This window comes from Leuciscus leuciscus (genome assembly GCF_965113295.1).
Source record: "Leuciscus leuciscus genome assembly, chromosome: 1".
Classification (NCBI taxonomy): Eukaryota; Metazoa; Chordata; class Actinopteri; order Cypriniformes; family Leuciscidae; genus Leuciscus; species Leuciscus leuciscus.
The window spans coordinates 38,685,188-38,708,277 of NC_138725.1; the positions used below are offsets into that span (position 1 = coordinate 38,685,188).

Consider the following 23,090-nt stretch of genomic DNA (forward strand, 5'->3'; position numbering starts at 1 on the left):
ATATTCCGTAACACTCTCACTCGGCAATTTTTGCAGTGAAGTTAGCTCTGTGTACAAGCTTATTACCCGGGGCTTCCCTTTGCCAGCATAATATCCACGTAAAATCTCCAGCGCCGCACGTCCGTCATCTGCTGCTTAATTCTCTCATGACCAGCGACAGGCTTTTGTCATCCAGGAACTGTATCAGCTCAGCATAGGCTTCGGCGTTTTTCGTCTCGTCTTCCTCATCTTCGACAGAAGGCTCATTCAAAATAGTCTCTTTCAGTCCTTGTAAACAAAGGTGACCCAAAAATTTCGTCTCCCATAACTCATAATTCTTCTCATCTCCGTCAAAGACAAGCCTTGACCAGCGGCTCGTTGATACCGCTGCCTTTGTCTTTCTGCTCATGTTTGTAGCCTCATATCTCTTCTCTCACAAACTTAAACTCGGGTACACGCAGTTTTCGTTGCGACTTTTACCCAGCGACTTAACACCCGTATTCTGGGCCCATAACCTGTTAGCAGAGTAACTTACGCAGACAACAGGGAATACTGTTTCACATCAACCAGTTTCGTTCAGACTGGTGCAGTTTTATTTAAACAGAAACATGTGCATTCATTCAGTCACTGATTAGGTCACATGACATACACTCTGCAATATGATTGCCTGGTTCAAAGAAAAAATAAATAAAGGTAAACAAATCAAATATAAATGAGAGCATAATATTTATAAATCTCAACAGTATGTAGGCTAATCTACTCGCGCAAATAATTAAATTTGTGTTTGGTGTGAACGCCATTATTCTGGCTGTAGGCCTACTGAAGACGACGCGGTTTGACCAATCAGATGAAAGGGGCGTTTCAGCGCCGCCCACTAGTGATGTATTGGCGCTTTTCCATTACCAGTACCAGCTCAACTCGACTCAGCTCGGCTCGGCTCGCTTTTCGCTCCGTTTTCCATTGCAGATAGTACCTCCACAATAGTACCTGGTCGTCATAGTGACGCCGCAGGAAACTGCCGTGACTTAATCTTTTACGGGAGACGCGCGAGACACACCCGCTACCCACACACACAGGACAATGGAGGAAATCGAGTATATGCTGTTTTTGGATGTTTTTGTTTTTGTTTTTGCTGTTTTTTATTCAGGATACTCCGTCTGGCGCGTGCAATGATGACGCAGTGAATAGTGACGATTCTCTGTGACCAATCAGCAGTCTGCCGTGTTTTCACGTCACATTTTAGTATCGCCTCAGCTCGCCTCAGCTCGCTTGGAACCTCGCCGGAGGTGGTACGAAAAAAAGTACCTGGAAGCAGGTACAGGTACAACTTTTACACAGTGGAAAACCAAACAGAGCCGAGTCGAGTCGAGTCGAGGCGAGCCGAGGCGAGCTGGTACTGTGTAGTGGAAAAGCGCCATATGTCTCGAGACCGGTCTTGGTCTCGAGACCACTTTTACATGGTCTCGGTCTTGTCACGGCCTTGACGGTCTTTGGTCTTGGTCTTGTCTTGGTCTCGGAACTCTCGGTCTTGTCTAGGTCTCGCTGTCTCAGACCGACATAGTGGTCGGGGAATTTAGCAATACAATACTACAATATCCACGACGACACAACGTTCGAAAATGCAACATTATTATCCGCAACGGAACGGATTGAAGCGCGCGTCCGAGTGAAAGTGCGGCGTGTGCGCGAGCCACACCAGAAAACACTTTATCCGCGCCACTGATCGCAGCGGCAACGAGCACTTTGATCACTTGATTTAAAAAACACATATCAGTGACATGATGGGTTTTATCTTCATTAAGGAGATTGTGGGTAACTGCACAACTGACAGATGACTTTGAGCGCACCGCCAACGGTGTGTGTGTGTGTGTGTGTAACCATAGCGACAATACGACCAACTTTCGGATCCTGCACTTCAGCCTATAATTTCGTTTTTAAAAATTGAATTATGTATTTAAAAGTTGCAGAATGGATTAATTTGGAGACTCCGAAATCGGCAGAGATAGGCAGGCATTTGCTTAGATGAATTTGTGACTTTGATGTGTGTGTGTGTGTGTGTGTGTGTGTGTGTGTGTGTGTGTGTGTGTGTGTGTGTGTGTGTGTGTGTGTGTGTGTGTGTGTGAGTGAGTCGCGGGCGCGATCGGACAGTGGAAACATAAAAACATACTCCGTCATGTTCATACAAGACATCATTCAAACTGCAAAGTGTTGCAAAACGTTGGAGGATATTTTGCAAATGTTTTTTTTAATATGTTTTGTGACAGTTTGTTTTCAGAAGTTTCCAAGAGTTAGTAAAAGAGTAAAGGAAAAGTTAACTTTTTTAAGTATCTATTTTTTATTAAGTATTTATTTTTTATTAATACATAACCTCATTGTATTAAATTTATAATGTAACATTATAGCGTGACATTGTGTCAATAATCGTCAAGCACAGGTGACTGCGTGGTGGGAGGGGGCCCCCAAATCAAATTCTGCTTAGGGCCCCCAAAAGGCTCGGGCCGGCACTGAGATGAACCAATCAGTACCAGTCATGTCAGTCCTCAACAGTACACAAAAGTTAAGGGAGTCTCAATCCTCTAATAGTGCAGTAACAGCCGTCATGCAATTGCTACACATAGTTGATCTCACCCAGTCTGCAAAAACATTTACAGTGAGCTCACAGTCACACACATGACATGGTCTGTCTCTGTATTGTTCTGCCTGTGTAGTTGAAGTAATACCATCTAATATGTATTGAATGTAAACTGCGGCTGAACCCTAGAATGCTGCTATTCTTGAATTCATACAAGTTGCTTAGCTTCAACACTGTTTTTTTCCCCCTCCGGTCTCGACTTGGTCTCGGTCTTGGTCTCGACTTGGTCTTGGTCTTGACTTGGTCTGTCTTGGTCTTGGTCTTCTTGGTCTTGTCTTGGTCTCGATACCCTCCGGTCTTGGTAGTGTCTTGGTCTCGGTGTAGGCGGTCTTGACTACAAGTCTACCGCCCACATGTGCGAACGAAATATCAAAGCCATAAATCGATTTGTAAACCGAAATTACAAACGAAAATTGAGAAATCGAGCCGAAATCTCATTTTCCGTTAATTAAACTAAACGAAAAAACGAATAAACGATCCGTCTTTTCATTTCTCGTTATTCCATTCCAAATAGGGAATGAAATGATCAGATGATACCGTTTGTGATGTATTTGTACATCAAATGTTCCAATTATTGTTAAAATGTGTTTAGAATATTTTCTATTTAAAGCAATCTTTGTCATCCCACTTTAGAAAAGGTTGTTTCAAAAGTGGGACAGCATGTTTTTACTAATGTGGGGCAGTCTAACATAGGAAAATGTGCATTAAGAAAGTTAAATGCCATGTATTTTTGTTAAAATGTTGGGGTTATAATGCAGCAATATCTTGCTGTTTTAAGATCAGGGTCAAAACTTTGGACTAGAGGACAATGGCATACTGAACTAGCAAGGGCTGCTTATTTTTTGTCATGAAGTGTTTTTGTTGTTGTTGTTTTTTTACATTAAAATTTGCTTTTGAAAATAGCCTTCATGTCCTATATTCCACGTGAAGAGTATAGAAGTTAACAAGTTAATAACAGTTAAGACATTTCATGTTCCAAAGTTTAATTTATTTTAATATTTGACTTCCATTGCATGGTTATTGTTGCTGACAAAAATCTGACATATTTCTAATAAATCCTTTAAATAATATATAATTTCTGTGTTATATATTTGTAATTAACATTCCACATGTGAACATTTTTTTTTTTTTGGGGCCAAACTGATAAAGACAGCAAACACACTATAGGATTTTATAGAAATTTAAACAATTTCTAACTCAAAACATAGTGTCCCAGATTTCAGCGCAAGCTATCCCACATTAGAAAATCCATAATTAACTGCTTAGAGCTGAATATTTGTAGCATTTTATCCCAATATTTTTTTTTCAAATCAAAAAACCCCAAAATGAGTGAGCATTTTAGCACTTCCGGTTCCATTGTCCCAAAGTCAAAGTTTTTTTTTTTTATGGGTTTTTGGTTAAAAGGCTGGAATAGGGTCTGTGGTGAACACAAGCTCAAGATACTTTACATCAGTATTAACCACAGGGTTTTTTTTAAGCTGTTACTTGTCTTGTCTTATTGCTCTTATAAACTTGTTATAAAGTTGTGTTCATCTGTGAAATGGACAAAACGTGCAAGTATCATAAACTTTTGTTGATCACAGAGCTTGTTTTTTGCGATAATTCAAAAGCCTATTGAAAAATCCTATTGGGTCTTTGTCGAGGGAAACAGTGTGATGTGAACTGCCGGTTGGCCTACAAAGTGACGTCATACCTGCACCATATGTGAACAGTTAATATGTCGTCGGTTTTACCGTATCAGTTGGAGCCTGAGTCCAGTGGCGTGCACAGACCTCCTCCGGGGCAGGGGCGGAAGGACCAAAAAGGGCACTTTAAAAAAAAAACCCATTTATTTTTAAAATAAATCACCTGTATTTAAAGCAGTACCGTCTGTCTGTTGTGTTTTATATATTTTAATGACTTCCTCACAATTATTTGGAATATCTCACTCGATGGAGAGCAGCAGTTGGCCAGAGTGCCTCTCTCGGAAATGATGATATAACTAAATATTTACTTTACCAAACAAAACAGAGAATCAAGTCGGTAATTATGAGGAATTCATGTTTAGTTATGTTGATGTTATAAATTGTAGGCCTATGTATGTATTCAATAAAGTGTTAGCTATCATGAAATCAATGACACTTTACAATAAGGTTTCATTAGTAAAGTTTGTTAACATGAACTAATAATGAACTGCACTTCTACACCATTTATTAATCTTAGTTAATATTAATTTCAGCATTTACTAAAACATTAAAATCAAAAGTTGTATTTGTTAACATTAGTTAATGCACTGACTGTGACATTACATGAACAAACAATTAAAAGTTGTATTATTATTAACTAAGATGAACAAATAGGCCTACAGTAGCCTAACACATGTTTAGTTTAGTTTATTTTCAGACAACTTAATTTCAACACAGTTGAGCTAACAAACAACAGCACAGTCTGAAACAGGTGTAGGCTGAAGCTCTTGCTTATAATGCCTACCTTTTTAAAACATCTCATATTTTAATAAAAAAAAATATATATTATTGTCTTACATCATTATAATGTTGACAAACAAATATAAACAGAATACAAAAACATTAGTATTTCCTATGCAATACCGTTGCACAAACCAAATACAAAAGCAGCTTGTTCATTTATCATTCTTTAAATGGTTTCATATAGTTTGCAGTGCATTATTTTTAAATAGTTTATTTAACTTATTAAGTGTCCCACATATTTTTAGTTCCTCATGACAGCTATTCCATAGATTTACACCTTTAACTGAAATACAATGGTATTTTGCATTGGTCCTTATTGGTTCTTTTTGAATTATACAAGTTCCCCTTAAGTCATGTTGGCATTCTCTTTCTGTGAACAACCCTTGGATACTTTCTGGCAGTTGATGATTTTTTACATTGTATATGATCTGTAATGTTTTAAGTTCTACTAATTCTTTAAACTTTAGAGCCTTTAGTTCAATAAAAAGGGAGTTTGTTGGCTCCCTTTGTTTTGCTCATGATTAGTTAATGTTAGTTAATATGAATAATAAACAAATGAACCTTATTGTAAAGTGTACTATGAAATCAAAGATATAAATTCCTTACAATTTAGAGCTGGACATGGACTTAAAATTTCCTTTCACTAGATGTATTTCCCCAAGCTAATAACACTTGCTATGGCCTGGACAAAAACGAATGACATTGTCAGACTCAGAATGCGGCTGAAATTGAGTTATACTTTTATGATTGTTAAGCATAACTCACATGCTGCCGCAACTTTTACAGTAGCATGGTAGGATAAATGTAACTTTTCTGTATTAGCTTAATGTTACCTGCTGCCCGTGCAGTTTGAAGACTCGCGGCGAACTGCTGCGTACACAGCACTGCAAAAAAAAAAAACTCCGCCTACTGCCACTTCACCTCCGCCAAATGCTTCCGCCAAAAAAAAAAAAAAAAAAAATTATAATATTTGTTTGTATTATTATTGTTCGTGGCAATGGTGTATAAGTGTATTGTTATTTATTATAATATTTATTTGAATAATTATTATTATTTACATTTATCAGAGAGGGGCACAATACATTTTGAGACAAAAGGGGCAGGGGCTTAAACCTGATGGGACAGGGCTTAGACAGAGAAGTCCATAAATGCTGTTCCAACTCAGTGAGACTATTGGATAACACTGGGAAAGCGTGCCCTTTCCATTGGAAAAGGAATACTGCATAAACCACATCCTTCCCCAAAGGAGTCGAGTGGAGATAACTTATGGACTAACCTCGTAGGGTTGTTTGCATATGGAATTACTGGGGTGACACCAATCTCCAAAGAGATGGTTCCCAGCCTAGACCCGGTTCTCAAGGATTCAGCAGGATATAGGCCTGGCACCAGACGCTCCGCCACGTCCTGCTGCCGAGGGTGATGGAGGACTCAACAGGTTTTTCACTCTGGAGGCATGAGCAAGGTCTCAGTACCACGTGGGCATCGCCTGCCTGAACTCTAGGCACGATTCGTCGGAAAAAAATGCCTGCAGGTCCCCTACCTTCTTGATGGAGGCCAATGCAACCAGCAACAAAGTCTTCATAGACCGAATCTTTGTCTGCTGACTGCTGACTGCAAAGACTCGGAGGGCACGCTCTGACGTGCTCGAAGCACCAGATTGAGGTCCCAAGAGCTTATGGAGGGAAGTTGAGGAGGATTTAACTGTCTCGCCCCCCTAAGGAACCTGACGACCAGGTCATGCTTCCCAACCAACTTCGTTGGGTTCGTGATATGCAGAAATAGTGACAGCATAAACTTTGAGGGTGGAGGGAGACAGCCTTTACTCCAACCCGTGTTGCAGAAAGGAAAGCATGACACTAATCGAACATCATCAGGGGTCCTCTTGGTGAGAGGACACCACTCAACGAACAGTTCCACTTCAAGGCGTAAGCATGTGTCGTAGAGGAGAGAGCTTCTCAAAAAGAGATGCTCCAAAAAGAACACCGCTTGTAGAGAGCAGACAACATGAACCGCTCGGCTCTGAAGCGAAAAGCTGAAGATGCAATGCACCTGCTGCTCATATGCTCGTGCCATGATGCAGCGCAGCTGATGCAATTATCGCATGCCAATGTGCATTGGCTCGCTTTAGTGACAACTCAAAGTAGTTTGGCATCTCTAGCGAGATTCCTAAATGACATTGAGAGTGACTGACTGAAAGGGAACCATAGTTCTAATGAACATTCTCAAACAGCGACAGACAGAGCATATGTTAAATGACATGGACTTAAATAGATCATGCTCTTAAACAAGCTAACATTCAGGACATTCTATATCTGTCATTCTGTTTAAATATATATACATTTTAATCTTTATTTCAGCATGTCAGATGAGTGCGGATGTGCGAAAAATGTGTAAGGTGAACTCTGGAGTATGACGTATGAGGAAATCTGCGATGAATTGAACATCAAGTAAAGCAAACAAAAACAGTGAAGTAGTCATTTGGTGCCATGTTTGTTACAGCAGCATCTCAGAGATCTCGAATAGATTAATCCGCAGTTATTACTCCTCCATCTGTGTGTGACGTCATTAAAGACAGTCGTATATTGTTGAACCGATGTGGTTGAAAAGACAGAGGTGTGTCTATGTTACTATGGTTTCGGGAAACAGTCATGACTAGTTGGTTAGTTTCTCCAATGATGCATCATTCTATGGTAATTAATCAGCAGGTTACATCGTTCTAAGGGAAACGCACCCCATATAGTTTAGAACCAACTTTGCAAACGTGACTTGAGTAGAATGTTTCACAATGGTAAGAAAAGTATTTGTATATAGCCAGTGTTGTACTCTCTCAGGTTTAGGAAGCTGTCCTCTGTAAAAATGTGATGTGCACAAGTCAACCTTTGGGTTGTACTGCTCAGGGACAGCTTTATAAACACACTTAACCTCAGATTCCTAACTTCATCCGTTTTTGGAAGGGCAAACAAGGTGGTTTTGCTTTCGCATCCAAACACACAGCGTCTCTGCGACATGAAGCTTGTTATTCTTTCTTTGCGCAAGTCTTTGGATGAGCAGTAAACTAATATTTCACACTGTGACATGGATGTTTGAGAAAGCCATTTCTGGACTTCGATAGAGGCATTTTAGGCAGGTCTGGATCAGTGTCCTCTGTTAGATTGAATAAATCCATCTTTGGGAGATCTTTGTAATTTTTCAGATCTTACATGCACAAACAGCTTCATTACACACTAAAGAAAAAAATGGAAAAAGCATCATATGACCCCTTTAAATAAATGCATCACAAACACACTTTTCAAGCACAACATTTGATAAAACAATTTATTGTTACAAACTAAGACACATAATAATAAAAAATTAACATTAGTGGAACATGTTCATAGTTAATGTATAAACTATAAAGTTAATGGCGTGAAAAGCTCTAACACCATTTGCCACTCTGATATTTTCTTACCTAATGCAATGGAAATAATGTAATTCTAAGTGTCAGTTAAGTGTCCAAATACTTTTTGGGGGGTATATATTACATATATATATATTACATCTTTTGTATATATTACATCTCAGCTTTCTATTTTTAGCCAGGACTCCCTCAAGATGGGCGACTGGAATACATTGCTAAAACTTCTTGAAAAAGTGCAGGACCACTCCACAGCTGGAGGGAAGGCCTGGATCTCTGTGATCTTCATCTTCCGGATCCTACTGTACTTCTGGGATCAGCAGTGGAGTCTGCTTGGGGTGATGAGCAATCGGCTTTTAAGTGCAATACCCTTCAGCCTGGTTGTGAGAATGTCTGCTATGACAAATCTTTCCCCATCTCACATGTGCGATTATGGGTGCTTCAGATCATCTTCGTGTCCACTCCTACGCTTCTGTTCCTGGCGCAAGTGCTCTACACGATCCGCCAAGAGGACAAGACCGTAGAGGATAAGACCGTAGAGGCTAAGACCGTAGAGGCTAAGACCATAGAGGCTAAGGGTGGCAACACAAAACAAGGTGAAGAGACCCGCAAGGTGAAGAAGAAGGGTGCTCTCCTGTACACCTACATCATTAGTATATTTTGCAAGTCTATCTTTGAGGTGGTCTTCCTGGTCATCCAGTGGTACATTTATGGCTTCAGCCTGTCTGCTGAGTACACCTGCCAGCGCTGGCCTTGTCCCCATCAGGTGGACTGTTTCCTTTCTCGACCCACGGAGAAGACTATCTTTATTATCTTCATGCTGGTGGTTTCTCTGGTCTCACTTTTGCTCAACGTCATAGAGCTCTTCTATGCGCTATACAAATGGAAGAAGGATCAAAACCAGTCCCCCACTGAGCAGCAGTCTTCTGCACTGAAAGAAGATAAGCAGTCGAGGAACATGAGAAATCGTCAGGGTTATGAAGTAATGGCATACATGTAACGGCATTATAAATTTAAAGTACAAAATACGGGTAACTGTATTGAGTTACAGTTAAAATCATTGTTAATTTTGAAAACAATTGGTATTGTGATTACTGAATGGATTACTTTAGAACTGAACTATCATTTGTTTCATTTGATATATGTGACCCTGGACCACAAAACCAGTCACTGTACTGTACTGTACTGTCATGCTGTGCTTTGCTATACTGTGACTGTTTCCCTTTGGGTGTATAAAAAAATATATATATAATAATAATAAAATTAAATTAAGTCTAATAAAAAAAGCTCATTTACCTCTGCATCCTTGAGTTCTCCTCACATCCTTTACCTCACCTGACAATAAGTAACTACAAAATACATGTGCACATCACGTTGTTCATAAATTAAATTTATATATCCCATATATTTATCAAATATAAATTTTACATACATTTAATTTTTTATATGTAAAATCCATACTAAGACATACATATCAGTGACATCAGTGTCAAAGTATGTTTTCTACATACATAAACATACTGTATTATATGGGGTCAATACATGGAATTGTTCCAATATCTAATAGGCTTCATTTATGGCTGTTCAAAAAATGTGCATTTATGTTTTCACTAAATGTTAGCATATAGCCTATGTCATACATAGATATTTCATGAGATATATATGTCAAAATATGTTTTATATATACATAAACATCAATTTCTAAGTCACTATATGGAATTGTTCCAATTTTTAGGCTTCATATATAGCTGTGCATATGTGTGCATTTATGTTTTTAAATGAGCATGTTAGGATATTTTATTTATGACACTTATACATCAAAATATTTGTTACACATACATAACCATATATAATATATGGGATAAATGTATATGTGAATATATGGAATTGTTCCAATTTCTAATAGGTTTCATATATGTTTTTACTTCATATGAGCATAATATTACATATATGTGACCCTGGACCACAAAACCAGTCTTATGGGTAATTTTTTAAAAATTGAGATTTATACATCACCTGAAAGCTTAATACATAATCTTTCCATTGATGTATAGTTTGTTAGGATAGGACAATATTTGGCCGAGATACAACTATTTGAAAATCTGGAATCTGATGGTACAGAAAAATTGAAATATTGAGAAAATCGCCTTTTAAGTTGTCCATTTCTATTGGCGATAGTGCTGCATCGATTCACAAAAATAAATGTTTTATATATTTAAGGTGGGAAATTTACAAAATATCTTCATGGAACATGATCTTTACTTAATATCCTAATGATTTTTGGCATAAAAGAAAAATCTATAATTTTGACCCATACAATGTTTTGTTGGCTATTACCACAAATATACCCATGCAACATAAGACTGGTTTTGTGATCCAGGGTCACATATTGGGTCAATTTTTTGAAATTGAGATTTATACATCATCTGAAAGCTGAATGGTCCTTGTGTCATCTGATAATTTAATTTCATATTTGAAATGGAATAACGAGAAATTAAAAGACGGATCGCTTATTTGTTTTTTCGTTTAGTTTAATAAACAGAAAATTAGATTTTGGCTCGATTTCTCAATTTTCGTTTGTGGTTTACAAATCGGTTTATGGCTTTGATATTTCTTGCACATGTGGGCGGCGCTGAAACGCCCCTTTCATCTGATAGGTCAAACCATTTCGTCTTCAGTACAGCCAGAATAAGAGTCCGTATGGCACACTCAAATCCCACTTTAATAAGCTTTTGCACCACTCGCTGACATTTAATGCAGAAATATGTTGCTAGGAACACAAAAAGTGCTGCTGCGAAGCTTCACTTCTAATGTATGACACTTGAGAGATCGCGCGCTTTCAGAATTCCTCAGAAATTCAACATGGTGAGAATTTGTATTGACCTGACGAAATTGAACAGTGCTAGAGGAGTTTATTTCGCCCTCAGTAGACCACACACTAGGCCAGTTAAGAGGAGCAAAAATCTGCCAATTCTGGATTTTGGCAGATCCGTTTGGCTGAAGAGTCTCAACAGTTGACTTCCTTCATTAGGCCATTATTTGTTTAAGAGGCAAACATTTGGGATATCCAGTGCTCCAGAGCCGTTCCAGATGAGACCAGGATTGATTTTTTTCCATAAAAATAAAGCTTAAATAAACAGTTTTTTTCCTTGTTTTCTAAATAAGTCTAAACTCTTTGGCTTTGAGGATTGTTATTTTTCAGTACGGTTAATTTTGAAATCTTGCCAGAGTAATAAATGCATGAAACAAGGAAATTTAAAGTGAAGGCACATGACAATAAAGCCAAAGGGCACAACATTCTTCATAGATCTGCTTGCCCTTTAGGCCAAATGGAAAGGATCCAAACTTACTTTGAAGGAAGTTTTCTTCAAACATCTTCATTACTATAGAGGTGAAGAGTCGTTCAAAGGCATTTCTGAGGTAACTGGGAATGTATTGAATGTAAAGAATATGACTGAAACAGTTCTTCTGGTCTTTGTTTGAGAGTATCAACATTTTCAGAAGTCATGTTGTAGACTCACATTGCATATAAACAAGGAAACTCAAGAGAGTTATTTGCATATTGCACCTTACATTTTAAAGCTCTGTACTTGCTCTTAGACTAAGACAGCCTACATGAAAGTTATGTCATACTGTTTCTCTATTTCAAAAAACAGTCCGTTGTTATGCCTTTTAAAGCTACACTGTGTGATATTTTCCCCCATCTAGCGGTGAAATTGTATATGTGAATATTAGTTTCTGTTCCTTTCAATTTCGAGGGCGTTTTAACTCCTACGGCGGCCGTATTATTCCAAGATTAACATGGCTTCCAGTTCGACTTCGTCCAATTGCGCCTTTAAAACTATCACCTGTGATCCGTCGCAGCACAGATTTTTGTTACAAAGGTAAACAATACTTTTTCACCATTGACGTGAGGAAAAGTAACGCAAGTTATACTAGAGGTCATTCTGGCGTTATGCACAACCATGCTATGGTTAGACAAGCAACTATAAAACTTCAAATTTACACAAATAGGCTGGATTACCTGTCGAGAAGAAAGCAGGCAACTTCGGCGTCCGTTTTAAAATCTTTGCTCCTCATGAGCTCTTTCCATCTGGGAAAAGTTACTCCAGTATTGACTTTGGTCTTTCTGATTTGTCTGTCGCGTTGACGTTTTAATTCTCTTTCGCTTCCTTGGCGACTCTGCTACATGTCCTCGAGGATAGGCGTGATCCTCCATCAGCAATCTTTCAAATCTGCCGGCAGTCGCGAGTAATCTCCCCCTCGCATTTGTCTCTGTGTCACTGAGTGTAAAGCGCGAAAGGCAAAGCTTGAATTTACAGGTATGTCCCTCTTTGGCTAATATAGTTTCAAGATGGAGGGGAAACATGGCGACCGGCATTCAAACCCCTCACCCGTATGTACTTTCAATGGCAGATTATTACGAGAATACTTTATTACTTGAAAGAAGTAAATATACATTAATGAGCACATATATTTTTGAAAGAACTAAGTGTTTTTTGCTAAGAATCAACTAAAAAAATTACACAGTGTAGCTTTTAAAAAAGATGACTAAAGATGTGTCTACGCATTGATTTAAGTTTTTAAAATCTAAGTTACTTCTATCAAATTTGATAAAAATCCGAGGATTTAGAAATTTTCCGTTTAAAAAAAAACAAATAAATCCTTTGTGTGACTATTCTCAATATAGTTACAGGGATCAATTAAAATATTCTGACAGTGGACAGACCGAGAGACACTTAACATGTATTGTTTTCCATTCATTGGACACTTAGGCCCTGTTTACATCTGACATTAACATCCATGTCAGGTGATCCGATCACAAGTGGTAGGTTGAGACACACACACACACACACGCACACACACACACGCACCTGTATGTATTTATCTCTGTGATCACTTGTGATTGGATTTTATTGAAGGTCTATGATTGCATGATTACGTACACAATTATAAAAAAAATTAAATCCCAATTTAAATAGAGTGCAAATATGTTTACATAAATATTATAGGTTTTACAGACATTCTGAATTATTTATTCCTGAATTATTACAAACAGCTTCAATAAAGTAACGGCACTGCAAGCTAAGCAGATAAATGCTGTTATTTCAATATATTAAAGGTACACTAGGGCTGCATACTAAATTGCATACTTCCATATACTATATAGTAGGCAAAAAAAACACAAAAAAACACAGTATTTGTCAAAAGAAGAACGGCCGAATTCACAGTAAAAGAGTAGGGAAAAAGAACTCAGATACTTCTTCTGACACGATTCTGAAGTTCGCATATGATAGACACTGTACTATCCCATGAGGCCATGGGAGAGGATTTATGAATGACACTGACGCTGGTTGGTGTATAAGGCCTGCCCAATCGGTCCAGCGACAGTTTCCGATAAGTGGGTGAAGGTTTACTGTGTGTCTTTTCAGCGTGGCAAAGTAATTGAATTACTCTTTGTTTCATCTGACTCCAAAAATGAAAAGGGTTTAATTGATGTTTGTTAATCATTAAATGTAGGTGAATGTTTGATTATTCTATTTAACTCTTTATTGAAATTACACTCGTTCATCCGGCTTCCTATAACGCTTCGAGTCTCGCACCAGCCGGATATACGATCTCATAATCATAAAGTCGTCAGTCTTGGTTATTAACAGAGGCAATTGACTACTACTTTTTAGATAACCGCACCATGCTTGTTAATTTCTAAAAGTATATTATGTTGTTCCCATAGATCTGTACACACTTAACTAAGGTAAAACTATTTCTAACCAGAGGTCAAGACCATTACCATAGAAATAAGCGGACCAACTTAACTTCTTCTAAAGGTAACTTTGTATAATAATGCTGTGGTTTCCCACATACACTTAGTTAGAATAATATTACAATAATCAGAGGTTGAGGCTCACCCCTATTTAGATTGCTCTAAACGGAAAACCCATAATTTGCCTCTACAGTCTAAGTATACATGACTAATGCCAATGTGCTAGTCAGATCTCTTAAACTTCAGTTGGCATGCTCCAATGCTCCACCTAAGCTGGGCCTTAGTCCGTTACTAAACTGAGTGTAAACTTATGGTGTTATGGATTTAACGTAATCTAGAATAAGTCAGAATAAAATCCAATGTAACAATTTATTATTAGTCAGGTAAATGTATCATGCCAATTACATAATCAATTTAAACGATCAATACAATAACATCAAATGCTCAGAGAAAAAGATGCAAACCTGACATTAGAAAAATAGTATACATGATGCTGAGTGTCTGAAAGACATTCAGCAGTATGGGCTGATCTGAACTACAAATCGCACTGAGCCTCTTGAGACATTTATTTATATATTCAGACCAAGACAGAAACCTAAACATATGCCAACAATGGGAATTTGCATTAATCACAGTCTCCAGAGTTTACACCTTTTGAGGACAAGATGTCAATTGCATTGAAAACCCATCCTCCTCTGTAAGCAAGATATCTCTAAACTCTTAAAAACTTTTTTACCTTTTGGTTTACTTCTTTGGGGATGAGGCCTTTGTACCAGTCGCACTGAGACATTTCAAATGATACCAAACATATGTAGTTTTGTATGAGAATTTTTTACATTAAACCATATAGATTTTTGGGTGAATTTCAGGTGATCTCAGCATGAGAGAGAGAAGGAATGGGGGGAAAAGGGGTGAAGGGTAAGAAATGTAAATGTATACAATACTGAGGTGATTGAGATACGCATCTGATTGCGTCTTGGATGGGGATGCTAATTTCACGAGAGAGTTCAAATGTTAATTTACAGAAATGTCCTTAGTCTTTTTGGGGAGTCCAGACTTTCTGGCATCTGCCTTAAAGGAACACTCCACCGTTTTTTCATATTAAACTATGTTATTCCCTTAACTAAGACGAGTTGATACATACCTCTCTCGTCTCAGTGCGTGCACTCAATCACTCTGGCGCGCGGCGACACTTTGATAGCACTTAGCTTAGCCCAGTTCATTCATTAGGATCCAAACAGAGATGAAGTTAGAAGCGACCAAACACCTCCACATTTCCCCTATTTAAATACAGTTACACGAGTAGTTACACGACCAAGTATGGTGACACAAAATAAAACGTGGCGTTTTTTTAAGCGGGTAAAAAGGATAACTATAATGTATGGCAGAACAGCACTTGGAAGCACTTCGACTCTGCGTAGTAAAAAGTCACGTTGGTTCTAATGACAGAAGTGAGAGGGAGAGGATTTTTCAGGCAAGACTTTTTACTGCGCCGAGTCGAAGTGCTTCCAAGTGCTATTCCGCCATACGTGATAGTCAACATGGAGAATGTAGTACGTCCAGATTACATTCATATACTTTTGTAGTGGTTGTGAAGTAATTACTTGTTCAAAATGAGTACCTACTCAAGAGAGCATGCGATTTCTAACACAGCCTTTATAACTTTTGCCACTATAGTGGTTAATAAAAAAAAATAAAAATTCATGATCCAATTGCTCATTATATAATTGTTTTACATTTTGAACCAAAAAAAGTTACACAATGCACCTTTAATTAAAAATTTTACAGATAAACACTGCTATTTTTACAGGTATGTCCTAAACTATTATGGTCAAACACCGTTAACCGTTAGTTAACCGTTAGTTAGCAACAGCACTCAGGCATGAGCAAATGTAACTAAACGCAAGTAATAAAGTTTGCAGTGTTTGCTATTAACAGTTAAAGCGTTAGAAAAACTAACATTAAAACGCCAAGGGTGAAGAGCCCAACTAAAGCAAACACTGATCACCATAATGATGACATCCAACTATTATGTTATGTGTTATACAAACTATTAACTATTATGTTCAATAAAACATCAAACCTGTTAATTCTCAATTAGAATGTTTGTGTGAAATAAAGTCAAACTGGATTGTAATAAGTGAAGATGCTGAGATCTTGAGAGATCTGTTAGTGTTTAATATTCTGTTGCTGTCATTAAACATTTTTTTATGTTTTTTTTATTTTTTTTTATGAAGTTGTTTGTAATAATTCAGGAAATACCTGTAAATCAGTTTTTCTGTTAAACGTTTAATGAAGAAATCTGTAAAGGTTTTTGCACTTTTAAATTAGGATATCTTACTTTAATTGTATGGTTCTTGTTTGTCAGTTATTTAAAAAAAATAATAATTTGTGAGCAATGGTGCCATCTGTCCATTTATGCCATCTGGTGGTGATTTCGCAAATTATTATTGCCATTATTTTAGCAATTTTACATTTATTAGTGTCATTTAAGAAAACATAAAAATGTACATTAATTAATTAAAATATGAATAAAATATCTCATTACACGTTTTTGAAAAAAAAAATTATATATATATATATATATATATATATATATATATATATATATATACACACACACACTTTATTTGAAACCGTTCAAATGGCATCAAGTCATTGTCTAATCAGCAAGAGTCCAATAAATCGATCGGACCAAAAAAAGCTGAACAGGAGCTTATTTTTATACTTTCAAATAGAATATTTTGGCATATCACCTGACTTCATGTTAACATTTCAATCCAGTGGATCTTCATCAGAAATGATGCAAAATAGGGAAAAAAATATTGTAACTGTACAAATTAATGAAACTTACTGCAACACTTCATTCCTTCATCCAGCGCCCACTTAAGTTTTGTCAGATATACATCCATTCTTCTTTTCATAGTATGAAAATATTATCCCTTAAGGAAACATTGTATTTAAATGTTGTGACTATTATGAACTGTTTTTGGTGTATTATAAATGTTGTTTTTTCACTGATTTATATTAAGATCTATTTCAAAACATAAATATATGTTTATGTTATATTTATATATTTCATTTCATTTTTATATATAAAGTAATCCTGAACTATACAATAAAAATAGCTTTTCCTTGAGATGAATATAATTATTTAGTAACAATTGGTTAGAAAATCATAATAAATTGCTATTGCAAATAAATATATTGCTGTTAAAAACATCTACAATGAAGAAAAGTCACCTCTAATGTTATGATTATAGCCCTTTGTGTTTTTTGTTTGACACACACAAAAAAATATTAATAAATCATGACTGTAATGCTGAACTCCATTCACTTTCAAACTCAGTAATCAAACAAATGTTTGAAGATCTGTGACTGATGATCACTAAAGGAGCCATATTTGTAAAAAAAAAAAAAAAAAAAAAAAAATTAGTTTGGTTATAACAATTTTTTTTCCAGAAACTGGAATTGGAGGAGTGTTGCTTAACCATGAACGATCTGCATTATTGCACATTAATAGTTTGCCCTGGGGAATGCTGGGACATTAACATATCTCTGTAACATTAACACATGAACTACATTTTGCACAGGTCGTGTTGTCTGGCTCCTTCATATCAGGATTTAAAGTCAACATGAAACAAAAATCTGATCTTATTTCAGTAATTTGATATTTACAAGAAAAGCAGGATATTCAACTAGAAAAAAAATGTGTGCAAAAATTAAAAAATGTGTGCAAAAATGTAATAATGTGGATAACTAACACAAGGAGGAATGTGTATTTAAGTAAATAAGATCAATTTTGAATTCATGTTGATTTTAAAAATGGTCATCAAAAGACCAAAACTCCCCTAACCAAGTGAAAATGCCACCAAAACCCACAACTGCAATCCTCAAACCTACTGAATCACCCAGCCCTCATCAAAGGTCATTATAAAAAATAAAACCTCCACTCCTGGTTCCTTTCGAATGCTATTTCTTGTGTTTCTCTGTCCTGACTGGTGGAGGCGTCAGTCTGTGACTTCGCTGTAGTAGTATTTCTGTGCCGTGTCGCTGAGAGTCCAGCCTCCCGCGCGAAACTCCAGGATCTCCAGCAGGAGCAGGCGACCCATGGAGCTCAGGTCCTCCTGCAGGAGAAACCCGTCCCTCAGCAGATTGAACAGTTCATCCATCAGCTGCGCGTTCATCTTCTCCAGCTGATCTCCAATACGATGCAGCTGCAACACCAGACAGTCCACCTGAGAGAGAGAGAGAGAGAGAGAGAGAGAGAGAGAGAGAGAGAGAGAGAGAGAGAGAGAGAGAGAGAGAGAGAGAGAGAGAGAGAGAGAGAGAGAGAGAGAGAGAGAGAGAGAGAGAGAGAGAGAGAGAGAGAGAGAGAGAGAGAGAGAGAGAGAGAGAGAGAGAGAGAGAGAGAGAGAGAGAGAGAGATCTTTAAGTAAGATCAAATATTGGTAAAACCAACAGATGAATGATGGAGAGCTGATCAATATTTCTGGTATCTGAACAATTAAATAATAGGGGTGTAACAATACCCTCATGTCACGATTCGATACATATGACGATACTGAACTCACAAAACGATATTATTGCGACACTCCAAGACATATGGCGAAAGGTTAACAAAAAATGCATTGTTGATTAAAATGGAAAATTTGGTATTACATTGAGGGCGGAAATGAATAGGCTTGGACTTGGTGCTGGTAAACTCAATGCACAGGAAAATAGTGACACCAGAATAAAAATATTCATGATTCTGAAGCTGAAAATACAGAATTATTTTAGACGAATATGTGGTCACTGACCAGAAAAATGTGGCATTTGGCATTATCAGGACCCACAAATATTACCCTACTGCATTATTATACATTATATTCAACATCATATATATTAGTTTAATGTAGTACCGACACCAAAACTCTGTAAACGTAAAAAAATAAATTCGAACAGAAATTTTTATTTTGGGTGAACTATACACAATGTATATTGTCACTATCCACGATACATATTTTTGTATTGCGATATATTGTGACACGATATATTGTGACACCCCTATTAAATATTATGGATGATATTAAAAGAAAAACATCAGTTTGTACTGGCCAGTGAATAGAAACCAAAGATCCACAAGAGCTGAAGTGTATGAGAAAACTGAACAAGTATATAATAATATATGAGCCAAGCACAACAGTAGAAACAATTTACTGAATTTATGTGCCTTAAAAAAACAAATGTTTTGATCTTATGGCAAATGCTTAAATTCATACAAATTCTTACACAAAATTAATTGTGTCTATGCATGACATTTTTTACAAAACTAATACCGGTAGTTACATTTAATTTGTGAATAGTGAAAACCAAAAAAAAAAAAAAAAAAGTTTTGATAATTGAATTTAGGTTATTTAGGAAACTGAACTGTGATGTTCATATGGTGTATTGTGTTTTCAAGTGATATGTCGCTTTGGATAAAAGCGTCTGCTAAATGATTAAATGTAAATTATAAATTAAACCAGGCATAGTAACGTTTTTCAGCAACTAGCCACCTCTTGATACAGTCAAACCAAAAATTATTCAGATATCATTTTTGATATTTTTGTACTAGTGGGTGCAGGACACTATAGTTAATTTATGTAAGTAAGGATAGCAAAATAAAGTAAACTGTGACATATTATACCCAAAAAGACTTCATACAGTGACTACCAGTAAACTTAATAAAAATTTGTGACCAAATATTATTCAGACACTTTGACCAGACCATGTTTTGCTGAAGTGTTTTTTCTTTAATTGCTAATGTGACCTTTTTACACACAGACTGAAGTAAGTAAAGCATTGCTTGGTAATTTGTTGACCTAAATTGGTGTTAAGTGTGTAATTAAACTTAACCGCTGACAGATATTCAACATAATACATCTGTGAGACAGTCTAACAGAAGGATGGACAAAACCAATGAAAAATCAACTGATTTGATAACTCTGAGTTCTTGTCATATTTTAATACCATTTTCTAAACTATAGCGAATAAACTGTGATAATGTGAGAAATGTTGAAGGTGTCTGAATGAATTTTGGTTTGACTATTTCAGCTGAACAAATTTGACAAACGGTTGCGTTGGCATTATTTGTTTGCCACAGTAAAGTGTGTCCACACTGCTGACCTGTTCATCTGTCGCAGCTTATCCACGTTGTGTTCATGAAATAGACACTGAAATGGTCAAAGCGTGTCATCGGAGAAGAGCAAATTAAGCGTCACTATTGATGATTACGACTCTCCAAAACTATTTAACTTTTTTTTTTTTTTTGCAATTTCATTTGAATATCTTGGGTTGGCGAGATAGTGCATCACTATTCACTTATTTAGCTGATACATTTCAGTCAAACCCCATTAATAATGTTCAAGATTCACCTCCTCCTCATTCTTCAGGGCGTCAGATTGAGCCAGTCTGAACAAACAGTCATAGACGGGAGGAACCAGGGCCATCATGGGCATGTTGTTCACCTGCAGTCCACAGAATAAAGTAAAAACATATTCATATGAACTTATACATGCATTTCTTTAAATAAGAGTTACCTTCCTAATTCTTACTCTGTGACTTTCAGCATTAAAACCAAAGGCAACTGTTCACCTTGAGGTAGTCGAAGATGTTGCAGATGAAGGACACGAGGCAAACCCACTCCTGAGTGGATCTCTTCCGCGTCTCTTCCCTGGCTTTAAACTCCTGCTGCAGGCGGTTCAACAGGTTACGCCGAAACACGCTCCCGTTGCTCTGTTTCGCCTCGGCCTGAATCGAGCGAGTCAACTGCTTACAAGTCAGTCCTAACAAACTACAAGCTAAAGGTTTACTTGAAGACAATGCAACATGCAAACTGATAATCATACTGTATTAAGTTTACATGTGGTGCATTGCATTTGTTCACCTGCACAATGGTGTAACAGATGCGTCCCGCCTCCCTGCTGAAGATCTGGTCCTTCAGAGACTGATCCACTATTACACTGGACACTTTCTCCAGGTCAACTGAATCTGGGTCTGACAAGTAAAAAAGGCCTTTTATTCATCAACATTTGAGCCGAACCGTAAAACAGGTCATGCAAAACCAAGGCAGATCAAACATAATGACCTTTCAAAGCCGTTTTGAGGAGTTTCTGATTCTCCAAATCAAACGACTGGATCTTGTAATCTTCTTTAGACAAGTTCTCCATTTTCTCCATTCTAATAGGATGGAAAGAGAGTCAATCAATTGATCAGTCAATCAATAACTGACCTTCGGGCACACGAGATCCGGTTTACTGCTATAGCAAATATCTGAAGCAATGCACAATTAGTCTGAAACCGCAATGAGGAAGAAGTAGAAGTTGAGCTACAATAAAAGACCAGAAACAAACATGTTATAGAAAACTACCAGCAACACTTATAGTCAACCTCTCCTGTCTGCAACATCTCAAAAAAACTTGCCTAAAATCATGACCAAAGTGTAAAAATATGGCGCAAAATATTATATAAAGACCAAAGATCAAATTTGTTTTAAGCTGGTGAACAATATACTCGTTGAATAAAGATTTACTCAGGTAAATTTATATAACCACACTATCAAAGTTTATTTAGCAAATGCACAACAATAAAAAAATGTCACAGAAAGTCAGAACATTTTTGGTTATCAGTAGATAATGTTTATTTAATTCTAGTTATGGGTTTAAAACCATAGTGACCTGTAGTTGCCAGACACATGTATTTGCTGGCTTAGAAGTGGGTTTTGTTGAATGTGAAACTAATACGAAGTGATTTTATGAGAAATACGTTCGTTCTCAGACCAATAGCACATTATTGCCATGTTGTCATTGTGCTGTGGTGAAACAGATCATGTGTGAAATATGTGGCGTCATCAGTCTGACTCTGAAAGGGAATCAGGGCAGCTTGTGTGTTAAAGGGATAAAGGGATTAGGACAACCGGGAAAACACCATCGGCGTCACACTTTCAACAGGCACACAACAACTTCATGATAAACTACTGATTCAAATAACAAGTGGGGGAATCAATTGCAATTGTAACTTTACTTCCACATGCTATCGAAATCTTTAGTGAAGGAGGATGTGTGAAGAAATACTTCACGGTTTTGTTTAGTTCTCTAAATACGACCATAGGTAACGTTACGTCTAAAAGTCATAACAACCGCTCAATAAGGAAGTTACAACAGACACTCGCGAGCATTCATTCAACACCGTTCAAACCAGCGTGACGAGCGGATATCAAATTGTAAACAACACTAGTAATACACATTTTCATATTAAAAATGTGGTTTTGGGGAGGGCTATTGCATGTTCATACGCATACAAAAAAAACTTACTTTAACAACCTGAGAAGCAAACACGTAAATGTTTTCACATATCTCAGTCCTCGACTCTTCTGCTGCGGTCAGTCTCTGTCCCGTAAACAAATCTACCAACCAGCTGCGTAGACTTATGAATATTAATTACGCATCGTGACGTTGACTCAGTTGACCAAACTGATTGGCTGAAAGGACTTTAATATTTATTAGGAGGTCTGCCACTTTGGAGGCGTTTGTGCAGCCATAATTCACATATTCATGGGTTTCATCCGGTCCCTTTCCACAGGTGTATAACATCAAGCACCTAGATTATGAATGCAGACTGCATTGTGCTTGATTAATACACCTGTGGAAAGGGACCGGATGAAATCCATGAATATGCTCAAAAAATATAAACATTTCTAATGAAGCATATGTGTTACAGGCAGCATTGCAAAAAACAGACATCACTTGCAAACACAACTTATCTTCTGTCCCACGAAAATCTGAGGAGAATTCCTACATGATGTGAACAAATGCACAACGTGTCTTTGAT

The 23,090-nt window shown here is 37.1% G+C and overlaps 2 protein-coding genes and 1 pseudogene across 5 annotated transcripts in view; 1 reads left to right on the top strand and 2 right to left on the bottom strand.

The window, feature by feature from the left end:
- Positions 1–9,473, top strand: part of LOC309474716 (gap junction alpha-1 protein-like) — a 103,323-nt pseudogene extending 93,850 nt beyond the window's left edge. Inside the window, exon 2 of the transcript XR_014211742.1 lies at positions 8,659–9,473. The product of XR_014211742.1 is annotated as a gap junction alpha-1 protein-like (transcript). The remainder of the gene's footprint in view (positions 1–8,658) is intronic.
- The window catches only part of LOC309506876 (uncharacterized protein), a 78,001-nt gene that overhangs the window by 40,683 nt on the left and 14,228 nt on the right, over positions 1–23,090 (bottom strand). The window lies entirely within an intron of this gene.
- mif4gdb (MIF4G domain containing b) lies at positions 14,593–22,796 on the bottom strand. Of its 3 annotated transcripts, none has more exons than XM_082167861.1 (6): positions 22,583–22,796; positions 21,349–21,440; positions 21,148–21,257; positions 20,856–21,029; positions 20,636–20,728; positions 14,593–18,475 (listed from the first exon to the last, which is right to left on the bottom strand). In XM_082167861.1, the coding sequence occupies exons 2-6, from the start codon at positions 21,437–21,439 to the stop codon at positions 18,248–18,250; spliced, it is 696 nt and encodes a 231-aa protein (XP_082023987.1). In that variant the 5' UTR covers position 21,440; positions 22,583–22,796; the 3' UTR covers positions 14,593–18,247. The 3 variants fall into 3 exon arrangements, with proteins under 3 accessions (XP_082023987.1, XP_082023988.1, XP_082023986.1); XM_082167862.1 differs by having other exon boundaries at positions 20,856–21,011; positions 22,574–22,796; XM_082167860.1 differs by having other exon boundaries at positions 22,574–22,796.

Excerpts from the sequence above, each read along its gene's own strand:
- mif4gdb (XM_082167861.1), bottom strand. The coding sequence starts at position 21,439 with ATGGAGAAAATGGAGAACTTGTCTAAAGAAGATTACAAGATCCAGTCG. Across the intron at positions 21,030-21,147 it reads TCTGTTACACCATTGTGCAG|TTGACTCGCTCGATTCAGGC; the intron begins GTGAACAAATGC and ends ACTTGTAAGCAG. Across the intron at positions 20,729-20,855 it reads ACATCTTCGACTACCTCAAG|GTGAACAACATGCCCATGAT; the intron begins GTGAACAGTTGC and ends TGTGGACTGCAG.